Source organism: Alexandromys fortis, unplaced genomic scaffold (assembly GCF_014885135.2).
Source record: "Alexandromys fortis isolate MF-2015 unplaced genomic scaffold, M_Fortis_MF-2015_v1.1 scaffold_84, whole genome shotgun sequence".
NCBI classification, from domain to species: domain Eukaryota; kingdom Metazoa; phylum Chordata; class Mammalia; order Rodentia; family Cricetidae; genus Alexandromys; species Alexandromys fortis.
Window position 1 is genome coordinate 2,877,736 of NW_026068017.1, and position 12,420 is coordinate 2,890,155.

The 12,420-nt window shown below is 46.3% G+C and overlaps 1 protein-coding gene across 1 annotated transcript in view; it reads left to right on the top strand.

The window, feature by feature from the left end:
• Nucleotides 1-12,420, top strand: part of LOC126514099 (NACHT, LRR and PYD domains-containing protein 1a-like) — a 34,493-nt gene that overhangs the window by 12,768 nt on the left and 9,305 nt on the right. The window contains 6 exon segments of the mRNA XM_050162809.1: nucleotides 630-800; nucleotides 1,998-2,168; nucleotides 5,243-5,332; nucleotides 6,568-6,738; nucleotides 9,280-9,371; nucleotides 10,009-10,153. Coding sequence (XP_050018766.1) covers nucleotides 630-800; nucleotides 1,998-2,168; nucleotides 5,243-5,332; nucleotides 6,568-6,738; nucleotides 9,280-9,371; nucleotides 10,009-10,153 — 840 coding nt within the window.

Consider the following 12,420-nt stretch of genomic DNA (forward strand, 5'->3'; position numbering starts at 1 on the left):
AACAAAAGGAAACAGGTATATACATGTCAAAGAAAATAAGACTGAACCATCAATGTCTTCCTCTGTGCCAGGTCCTGTACTAGGCACTGGTATAAAAAAAAAACACAGATAAAGGACCAAGATGTTGGAGAAGAAGAGTAGGCATAGAGGTTCGTCTGTCCTGAGGATGGCACATTGAAACTGTCTTAGTCAGTGTTCTGTTGCTGTAAAGAGATGCCGTGACTTCAGCAACTCATAAAAGAAAGCACATTGACTTGGGGCTGGCTTCCACTCTGAGGTTTAGTCCATTATTATCATGGCAGGAAGCATGGTACATGTAGACAGACATGGTGCTGGAGAAATACCGGAGAGTTCTACATCCAGATCTGAAGGCAGCAGGAAGAGAGAGACACTGGGCCAGGCTTGAGCACTTGAAACCCCAAAGCCCACCCACAGTGACACACTTCCTCCAACAAGGCCACACCTCCGAATAGTATCACTCCCTAGTGTCCAAGAATTCAAATCTGTGAGCTTTGGGGAACATTCTTGTTCAAACCTCCACAGATTTTTATCACTGTGCAGGGTGTGTCTGTCCACTTCAGACTATGCATAAGCAGTTCACATCCCTCCTTTCCCTTTCTTTCCCTCAGGTCCAGGTGGACCCCTGTCACTAATGCCACTTGGCAGGTTTTCTTCTCCACTCTTGAGTTCACAGGAAGCCTGGAGGAGCTGGACCTAAGAGAGAATCCAATGAGCTACTAAGCAGTGCAGAGTCTCTGTAGGATGCTGAGACAAGCTAAATGTCACCTAAAGACATTGTGGTGAGTCTGCCCTGGATTCTCCCCTGAATGGCAGGAGAACAAAGGCAAAAACTGAGTCTAGGTTGAGGCTTAGGATTCATCAAACATTCACTGAACCCATTTGACCACATCCAAGATACCAGACTTGCTATTGAAACAAACAAATGGGATTTCTTGGGGATCCTGAAAGACTGACATTCAGCAAGGACCCCCACTAGCTATTGCTAACAACAGGCCCATAAGGGCTCCAGTGGAACAAAAATCCTGAGGAAGTGGCTGCAGGGGAGCTGAAGAGCACAGAGGAGGAGGCAAAATGAAGCAGAGGGAAGAAAGTTCCAGGCCCAGGGAATGGCATCCCCACTTCCACCTACTCTCTGTCCTTGCAGCCACCTTCTACTCTATGGACTCCATCTTTACTAGGATTTCACATGACAAGTGAGATCATGCCCTAATGTATGTCTTCATAGACTATTTCACTTTTGCATGGTTCTTGAGACACACTAGTGGGATGCTGTGGATTTCACAGCACTTGGCCCTCCTTGACCCAACAGCAACAGAGGAGTAAACCTCTAATTATATACCATTGATCCTGAAGCTCAGCTATGAGACACATTGAATTATCCACATTGATAAGAAGTGAAAAGACAAAGATGTAGCACTGATGCCAGCTGCAGACAAGGCCCTGACCTGAGCAACACATACTCCAGATCCCAATATGTACTGGGGAGCCCAAGACAGGCTCTCAGGTCCAAACAAACCTGCCATACTCCCTTTCACCTTCTATTCTTATGCAAGAAGCTCATTGGGTTATTACCTAGCCTATCAATGACCTTAATATTGAAACTACCTAAACATCATATATTCATTGTCTCTGGTTATTTAGCTAGGTCAATGTAGCCTATTAAACTTGGGTATACAATGTAGGCCAGTTAAACTCGGGTATACCCATTGGACATTGGATAAAGTATATGTATATAGTTAATGTGGTGGATAGGAGGATTGGTATAAATCTTACTAAGAATGAGAAGCAAAGGTGGTTTGCGTCCTCAGGGATAACTTAGATGCAAAAGGAAAACTAAAACTTTGAAAGTTTCTACAAGCCAGGGAAGCCCCAATTTCCCTTTAATGAGGACTTGCAGGTACCAGAAAGGGAGGCCCAGTCCCCACTATCCAGAGGAGTGAACTCTCAGCAAATGACAGAGTGCATCTCTCCTGCAGGCTGGTCAGATGTGGCATCACAGCCAGCAGCTGTGAGGATCTGGCCTCTGTGCTTAGCACCAACTGCAGCCTGACTGAGCTGGACCTGCAGCTGAATGACCTGGGTGACCAAGGGGTGAAGCTGCTGTGTGAGGGGCTCAGGAATCCTGCCTGCAACCTCAGAATCCTGAGGTAAGACCCTGGGGGATCTCTTCTACCAGGAGACCAGGGAGGGCAGAAGATGGGGTACCAGAGGATCAGATGTGGAAAAGAAAGGGACAGATAATGCACAGTCAGCCTGGCTCCTGACCAGCTTCTGCCACTTATACCATGGCTTATCAAGTCCCTGAGTTTCCCAACTTAATTTCCTCATCTATTAAGTGATAGCTTCATACCCTCCTTGCATATTGTAATGATATAAAATATACATAGTTATAAACAAATATAATGATAGTTGGGCAGCAGGGTACTGTGTAATCATATTTCTTAATGAGGCTGCAGGTTGGCGGCATTGATGGGGCAAAGATGCCCCCCTTACTCCTTGCCCCTCACCCCTTGCTGTCTGCAACAGACAAGGGAACAAGGGAGCTGACCCTTCGCCTTACCAGCTACAGGACTCAGGAAAGTGTGCCTAGCTCCTCGCCTGGGTAGCACAGTAGAACTGACCCTACTGGTGGAGGCAGAGGTGTGCTAGCCCTGAGGATGGAAGAATGGGATCTACAGCCCCCTCATCTGTCATGTGGTAGTGAGGGCAAAGGAAAGATGCCCTCCACTCTTGCCCCTACCACCTTTGGTGGCTGAGGGAGCTGTCCCTCCCACTTACCATTGGCAGCCCTCAGGCAAGTGAGCCCTGAACATCAGCTGGGCAGCACAATAGAGCTCACCCTCTTAACTGGGGTGCAGATGAGCCAGCCCTGTAAAGGTGAACATGGGAGATCTGGTCCCTCTCCTCATCTTCCTTAAGGTAGAGTAGGCAGGAAGAGAAGCCCTCCCCACGAAGTGGGAGAGTTGACCTTGAGTTGACCTTGATGGTGTGGGTGTGAAGGTGGGAGGGCCAATCCTGAGGGCAGGAAAGCAGGAGAAATGGCCCCACCCCCTTGCTCTTTTTGGATTAGCCAGGGCAAGTTGGAGAGCTCGCCCTGGTGGTGAGGACAAGGGAGAGCTGACCGGCTGACCAACTCTGACAGAACTCATCCCAGAACAGGGTTATGAGCTGGCCCAGCACAACATCCATCCCATCTGTGATTTACTGGAGCATGTGAAGAGACTGATTCTGTAGACACAAAACTGCAGGGTCTCCACAGCACAGAACAACAGCATGATAACCAAGAGGAGTCCCAGTGAGGCCCCAGCATCGATAGTGCAGCAGAAACCAGAGGCCTTGAACCAGACCAATGACTCTCTGCAATGAACACTTGCAAGTAAAGATGTAAGGATAAAAGGGTAAATTGTGACTCACTGTGTCACCCTAAAGTACATATGATGAAATTTATTTTTCCTTTTTTTATTTAGCCCTAAAATTTTTATTTTATTTTCAGAGGGAGGTTGCAAGGACAGAGGATAGATACAAAGGTACGGGAAAAGGAATAGAATCGAGATGCATGATGTGAAAGACACAAAGAAAAAATTAAAAGAAAGCTAAAAAGGAGGCCACATGTTCACAGGGTTTCACTTCGCTCCATGGTAGCTCACACACTCAGTCAGACACTCATTCATTCCTTCATATCAGGCCCCCTGTGTGCCCAGCACTGGTCCAGGTACGAGGGATCCAGGCACAAGCACACATGGCTTTGTCCTTCGAAAGCTGGGCGGGAAGAGACAGATATAGATCACCTGTGATCACGTGATCCAGCATTGACACGCTCTGCTGAAGGCTGCAAAGTCAATAGTATTGTGGGAGTGTAGTGCTGTGGGAGGGGAGACTGCCCTGAAGGGTCCATGGGGGCCTCTCTGAGGCCAACCTGGGGACAGCCGACAAATCAGAGTAGGGGAGACCCTGAAACAAAAGGAAGCCAACGACCTCCTTAGAGCCTTGAAGGGGCTTGAGTCGGCCCTGTGTGGCTGAAATGGAGTTGTCTATATGCCATAGATTTGCATGCAAACTAGAAACGCCTCCCTCCTGAAAGTCCTTCTCTACTTCCGTGTATCCAGGTTCCTCTCCCTTCCCCAGCTTGAGCTAGGGGAACACTCCATACAGTTCCTGCCCAGAGTCCTCTGCTGCTTACATTTAGCAGAGGGTCCTAGTAGGCTATGCCCTGTGGCTTTCCCCACCCAGGACCGCACTTCTACTTTGAAACCCAAAGAAACAGTCAGAGCAGGGTATGGTGCTGAAAAGTCTGCTTTTGGCCTCTCTGTGGGAAATGGCCCATCCAGCTTACACCCCGACTCTCTCCCGCCTGCTGATGGGTCTTTCCAGGAAGGCCTCTGCCACAGGTCTGCTTTAGGATACATCTCAGTGACCTGTCAAATCTTAGCTGCCTCCTTCCCTACTGGAGAAAGGAACAAACTTCAGCATCAATGGCTCCATCTCCCTCCCCAGAGAGAACAACCCATAGGGCAAGAATGGTGACATTGCACAGCCTCTCAGAAGTGTGGGACTCTTTCCTCTTCTGCTTGTCCTTGCTTCACAGCGGGCTGAGAGGCAGGGATGATGTTCCTGGTTATGGACATGGAGGCTCAGGGAAGGTGACTTTTCTCCTAAACTTGAAGCCTGAATGCAATCCAGGGTCTGGGGTGTGGCTCAATAGAGAACGCTCATGTGTGAGAACGAGACTTCCAACTCCAGCACTAAAATGGGGGTGAAGGAATTCTCACAAAATCCTAGAACACAGATATTCTATATTCTCTTTAAAGAACTGTCCAGAGTCCTCTCTGTGACAAAGCCACAACCCCAACCACTGGGATGCTGATGGCTCCCAATAAGAACCACCTCATCCAGTCATGTTCCCTTCCTAGGATGGTCCATATCCGGAATCTGACCCATGTAGGAGTATAAAAAGTCAACTCTAGACAGCTCCAAAGGCCATCATCCCAGTTCAGATATGCCTGTGATCTGGCTAAGACCTCACTGACACCACATCATGGCCACATCTGACTTTCTCCATGGTGACTGGCCTCTCCTCTCTATCCTGGTGTTAGTCAAGGAACATACACCAATAAGCCCCCTCACTGGCTTTATCTCATAACTAATTCTGAGGAACCTGTGACAGAGTCGTTCATGCTCCCTAGTGTATCCCAGGACAATATGGCTTCCCTTGTGCTTGCAGGCTGGACTTGAGCTCTCTGAATGACCAGGTGATGGTAGAACTTAAGGCTCTGAAGGAAGAGAAACCCAAGCTGCTCGTCCAGAGCACACGGTAAGGAGTGGCCCAAACTGAGATCCTAGGTCTGGTCTAGAGCTCAGAGATGATAAAATGGCCCTGGGGTGGCAGGAGAGACAAATCAAAACAGGAAGAAACCAGGAAACCATAGCAACTATCATGAGGTAGGTTGTTTTGATTTCATTTGTGTTGGTTTTATTCATTTGGTGCTTGGTGAAAATGGGATCATATAACCTGCCTCTTAAGTCCCTCCATGGGAAATGGAGATTATAAAAAAAAAAAAGTAAATGAGTGGAGAGTCCTTTGCGCATAGCATAGTGTCATAAGTAGCCACCAGTTCCACAGTGAACCCAGTGAACCCAGAACACTGGAGCAATGAAGTCACCACAGATAGGAGACAAAAACACTGACGTTTGGTATTGCAGCGGGAAGACCAGCTTTCAAGGCTGCTTCAGGGTGGTAAAGAAAATGCCACAGAGTAGCAAAGGCTTCAGGAAACTTTTTTGTTTGAAGGTCTTTAGGAAAGGAACGCACCCATTCCGATGGTAACTTTCTTTTTTTTTTTTTTTTTCGAGACAGGGTTTCTCTGTAGCTTTGGAGCCTGTCCTGGAACTAGCTCTTGTAGACCAGGCTGGCCTCAAACTCCCAGAGATCCGATGGTAACTTTCTGTAGTCTCTCATTTGCTCTCTTTTCTCATCTAGATTCCATTTTCTCATGGTGACTTCAGGCTCTTCTTTATCTCGACAGCTATATATAATCAACAGGAGTTACATTTTAAGGTCGCACTTCAGTAAATGATAAGAAACCTAGCCATCCAGATACATACAATTAATAAATCTCAACTTCTTAATTGATTATAAACTGTAGCTGGAAATAAAGAATCATTCATTACGTTATCTATCATTTTGTGCTTAGCGGAAATGCCAGGCTTTCTAGAAGTGTTTATAGAAAAAGAGCTGTGTTGTAAATGCTTTGGTAGGAACCTAGGTTTGCCTTAATTTTCTTAATATGAGCTCACTAGGGCACTCACTAATAACACACTAAAAATAGAAGTGATTGGTTTTTGGGTGTTTTGAGACAGGGTTTCTCTGTAGATTTGGGGCCTATCCCAGAACTAACTCTTGTAGACCAGGCTGGCCTCAAACTTACAGAGATCTGTCTGCCTCTGCCTCCCAAGTGCTGGAATTAAAGGTATGTGTCTCAAAAAACAACAAAAAAAAAAGGTATGTACCATCACTGCCCAGCTGAGAACTCACATCTTAACCCACAGGCAGGAAGCAGAGAGGGAGCTAGAACAGTCAGAGTCTTTGAAACCACAAAGCCCACCTCCCAGTGATGTAATCTCTGAACCAAGGCCGCAGCTCCCAGACAGCACTGCCAGCTGGAGACCAAGTGTTCAGTGCAGTAGATTATGGAAGACCTCTCACTCAGACTGCCAAAGGTATTAAAAGCATGCGCCACCACTACCTGGAAAAAGTGTTTTTAATCTTGAAATATATTTTCTTATCCTGTCTGTAACTTATTTCTCTTTGTTTGTTTGTTTGTTTGTTTGGTTGGTTGGTTGGTTGGTTGGTTGGTTGGTTGGTTTTTGAGACAAGGTCTCTCTGTGTAGCCCTAGCAGAACTAGAACTTGCTCTGTAGACCAGGCTGACCTTAACTCAAAGAGCTCTGCCTTCTTCTGCCTCTGCTTCCCAAGTGCAAGTGCTGGGATTAAAGGCGTGTGTGTAACTTCTGGTTACCTGAGAACACCTACAGTCCTCATTGGGCATTACAGAGTCAAGTCATTTTCTGTAGCCTTGGCCAGTGAAAACATATTATCAAACTGAGGTCAGGAATGGATGCAAGGCCTAAATCATTTCCCAGCTAAATCCCTGGACTCATTTGTATTTACAACCTATCCAGAGGGCTCAGTATGTCCCTCTGAACTAGACTGCTATTTCTGCAAGTGTATACCCTAAAATCCATTAGCAAGGCAGCCTGGTCTTAATCTAAAGGTTTACTTTGAAACCTTAAATTAGTCATTTAGAGTTGGGGAGATGCAACCATTTTCTTATGTCAGCCTAAGCTCTGAATTTAAACAGTTCTCAGGAAATTAAAATTCCTGACTACTGTAGAAATTCCTTGTATGGAGTTTATTCATCAAACTCTTTGCAAGTTAACATTATAGATATAAAATAAGTAATACAGCATAGTGAGGGGTCATCGTTTAGACAGTCCACAGAATAAATGCCCACAAGATTGAGATGTAATCATGAGCTTATTCATTAAAATACAGGTTTTGAGGAGATTTCACAACTGTTTTTGCACATGTTGAATTACAGACAGAAGCAAACAGTATTCAGAGTCCGTGGCCTTGTAAGCCTTACTTAAAATGGGCTTCCACCATCAGAGAATTATTTATCTGGTGGGTTGATATCTGAATTATTAATTGTCATCTGCTATATTATACCATAGACCATGGCAGCTTGGGATTGGGAAGCTCACTGGTTAGGGAACTTTCTGCTCTTAAAAAGGACTCAGGTTGAGTTCTCAGCACCCAAATGATGGTTCACAACCATCTGCAACTCCAGTTCAGAGCATCCAAGGCCCTCTTCTGGCCTCCGTGGTCACCAGGCACGTATGAGCTACACATACACATGTGCAGACAAACAATCATACACATACAATTACAAAGGAGCCACAACTTCTCAGAGCCCACTCGAGACCTATTGATTTAGAATCTGGGAGTGAACCAGCTTCCGTCAATAGGATCTGCGATTTAGCAGGTCATCCGGGTGACATCCACGCACACTGAATTCGAAAGCCACTAGTCTAGATCAGGAAAAAAGGCAGCATAGTTGGGGCTCGAGGGTGACAGGGCTGTGGCAACGCCTTTGCACTTTGCTAAGAACTTCCTGCTTTCTTCTAAGAAGCAGAGGAGAGCCATTCCAGGCGTCAGCACTGAAGGGACATCAACTCCCTTATAGAAACTGTGCTAGAGAAGGGTGAGAGCAGGGGCAGCAAGACCTGCCGGAGAATGATACCGTGGTCCAGGCCACCATGTTCGTATTCTCTCTCTCTCTCTCTCTCTCTCTCTCTCTCTCTCTCTCTCTCTCTCTCTCTCTGTCTATCTCTCTCTCTCTCTCTCTCTCTCTCTCTCTCTCTGTCTATCTCTCTCTCTCTCTCTCAGACATGGTGACATCTGTGAAGATGGAGAGTAAAGAACAGAAAGGAGAGAAAATTGAGAGGTGCTGTTAGGGTGGGTAAATGTCTTAATTGTCTTAATTCCTCTTGACTGGATACATTGAAAAGAATGAGATTATTTGCTAGAGTTCTAAAGACTGAGGAGTGTCAAACTGTAGGCTCTGTATCTAAGGAATTATTCCTTGTTTTACTATCCCAGGGCTGACCAGGGAAGGACCAGAAAGCACAATGAGAACAAGAAGCCAAGTTGGCCACAGGACTCTGCTCCTGTGATTATGACACTAACCCATTCACAGAGGCAGAGGCCCTATGCCCCAATACCTCTTACCTCCCCTTCCCAGCAAAGGTGCATTTTAGATTAACTTAACAGTGAACCTTAATAGACACATTCAAACCACACTGATAAAGAAGGGATCAAGAGGGGCTGGAGAGATGGCTCCAGCGATTAAGAGCAATGACTGCTCTTCCAGAAGTCCTGAGTTCAGTTCCCAGGAACCACATGGTTGCTCACAACCATCTATAATAGGATCCGATACCCTCTTCTGGCGGTCAGGTATACGTGGAGAGCACTCATACATAAAAAGTATAAATAAATAATTTTTTAAAAACGGGGATCAAGATGATAGCAGTTCTGACATGGGGACCTAGATAGATCTGTGGGAGGGAGATTAAAGAGACGTGCCCTAGAGAAGAGTCACGAGCCTTAGTTCAAGTTCAGATGAGTTAGATCATAGGTGGGGATGTCTTATAGACAGGCCTAGTTTCCCCTGACATCTAAGAAGAACATCTCTGTGTATAGGAAACCACCTGTGAAGGTCTCTACTCCGGATCTGGATGAAGGAGAAACGAGTGCAGGCCCATCCTCACTCAAGCGACAGAAACTACAGTTAGGTATGTGAAGGGCCACACTTGAAGCATCAGGATGGGATCATCCTATCTCTACTCTGTCTCTGATATGGGGCAAAACAGGTTACTGAAAAGAGAAACACCTTCTTGCAAAACATTTTACACTAAGAATCTAGAGGAAGGATGTTCTGCTTTCTTCTCTCGCAGCATCAGGGTCCAGTGCTAAGCCTCACACATGTCTGGGTTATGCTTCTGACTCTATACCAGGGAACCATGGCCACTGTCAGAGGGTAAGGCCTGGAACTCACCTATCCGGCCCTGCCCAGCCATCTTCTTTCAACCTGTCTCTGGAGAAATGCTGGAGAGAGGCCACAGGGAAAGAGGCAGGGCCATAGGCAGAAGCAGGTCCCAAGGTTTGGGGGTGGTCCTCAGAAGGTAAGCTGTGAAAAAAAAGAAAAAAAGGAGATAGATGCAGGAAGGAAGGGGAAGAAGGAGGGCTGACAAGGAGAGTGAGAGAAAATTGAAAGAAACAGAGAAGCCCCCGGAGCAGGGACAGAGACAGCAGAAGCATTCCCGGCTGGAACCAGGTCTCAGGAAGAGCCTCGCCCTAGTCTAGCAGGATACAGAAGCTGGGGAGACATGCCTGGATGATAAAGCGTGACCACTTTCCTGCATCTTCCAGAGGAAGCTCCAAAGCAAGAAGCCGTGCCGCACTCTTTTCCGAGAGACCAGCTCATCATGGCGTCTCATAAGATTGAAGATGGCTTCTGGGGTAGCACAGGACCTCTGCCTACTGAGGTTGTTGACAGTGAAAGGAACCTGTACCGGTGAGTGAGCTAGCCTTCTCCATTCCAGTCCTCACAAAGGATTCCAAAGACAGAACACAAACCAGTCTCCCATAGCATGGCCCCTCTCCTTACCAGGCCAGCGGGCAGGGGCAGGGCTGAGACAGTGGGCGTGTCCCTTTTACAGTGGAAAACTAAGCTTAGAGGTGAATGTTTCCAAACAATGACATAAGTAAAGAGCAAAATGCTTCCTAATCCTGTTCCCTAGCTTTGCCAGATTCTTTTCAACCACTTTCATTCAGTCTCTCTCGTTACGATTGCAGCATTTTAAGTCTACTGTATCTGGTGATCTCTCCATAAACATTTCACTAAGAATCACTCCAAAACTCAAACAAGGTCCTCCATAGCCAGCACGGCACTGCATCTAACAGAGCTGGCGATCTTTCATTTCAATTAAACAGACCACACCCTGGGCTTACATTTGTTCAAGGACATGAAATGTCTTCTTTACAGGTGATTATTTTAATTGCAATGCAATTAATTTATGTTGGGCTTGTCAAGTCTCTTAACTTTCACTTAAACCCTTGTATCCTAATGATCCTGCTCAGCTAACAACCACTGTGTGCCATGAACCCACTAGAAGCTACGAGCATCAGGATGAAGACAACAGCCCTGCTCTCCAGGGTCCATAGTCCCATGAGTAATGGGAGACTGTGGCTTCCATAACTTGTTACCTTCCTCCAACATGGTGATGCTCACTTGTCTCAGCTGGAGAAACTGTCACTCTTGACTTCCTCCCTTGGAAACTGCCTCCTGTCCACCTGCCAATCACCAAATGGGGAGCCTTTAAGAAAGTCACTAAAGGTCCCAGGAAAGCGTTGTCTAGAGGCCAAAAATGTATCACTAGTAGTAACATATGCTCTAACATATGCCCATATCTATTTAGTGGGTTTGTGTGAGCACACACAGGCATTTCCAGGCTTGGCAGAAAGTGTCTCTGCCTGCTGGGCCATCTCTCCAGCCTTAGCCCCTTATAAAGAAATACACGTTTTAAAAACGGCTACAGCCCACAGGACCACGCAGTGGGAAGTCCAGCTGACAACTCTCTAGACTAACTCACAGGAGTGTTCCAGTGAAGGAAGCCTGATTGGCAAGGCTCCGGAAATACTTGTCTTTTGAATAGCCCCTGCCATTTCTGTAAACCCTTGTGAAGTCATAACACCCATAGCACCCTCTTTTCCATAGTGGGATTGTCCCCAAAAAGCATCAGCGGTGCACTAATTATTGAGCGTAACCCCCTGCCGTATGGTAACTGGACGACCTTATCTATCCCATAGCATGGGGCCCTGGTATGACAGCATTCCCTCAAAAAACCTGAGTTCTCACAGTCAAATCTACATAAAGTTAGTCTCCCACAATCATCCTTTATGGAAGGACATCTGACAAGGAGAGAAACGTTGCAAATAGACCACATTTGGTCTCCAACGACAGGCACTGACTGAGCAGGAGAGAGCAAGTCTGCCCTTACTGATAAACATGACCTGGCAGCCCTGAATTCTCTAACAGCCAACTCAGGAGAGTGTAACCTCCTGGCCTTTATTCTACCCTAACAAGCTACCAATGCTCTCTACTTACTTTATCTCGCTTTCATTTGACACCAGAGCTTAGTCTGGGAAATTCACTGTTCGTGCCTTTACCCCTAGAGATACAGGAAAAATACTTGAATCCCTAAACAAGCCCCAGAGAAAGGAATTCCTTCTCAGCTGGGCACCAGCAGATACAGCACCCTGCCTCTTAGCCAGGGACTTTACATAACCGTGCTTTTCACTTTGATCTAGTGCTAAGAAATTTCCTTTAGTTCAGTTAGGAAAAAAAAAAAAAGCCAATACAAAACAAGTACCACAAGTACCATCTGCTTCCCTCCTGTGGCTCACTCTGGTTGCCAAGGTTACCACAATCCTGCTTTCTCAGCCACTGCAGAAGGAAGCAGCAGCAGAAGTGCTCAGAGAGTGCAACAGACCTGCCAGGTTTTCTTCTCTTTTTTCCTACACGTATTAATTAGTAAGAAATGTAGTTAGTACACAAAAAGCCCTCTTCTTCTTAGAATTCTATACTAATTGAAAGCTCCCTCCCTAACTAATCTTCCCAGTATCTGCCTGGGTGCTCCATAGTCACGCCTGCTATGAGACAGAAGTAAAGTAACAGACCCCTACTTTGTCAGACTTATCTGTTCCTGTGGTTCTGTGAAATGCATGTTTGGGGGTTAGAGAGATGGCTCAGCAGTTGAGGGCACTGACTGCTCTTCCAGA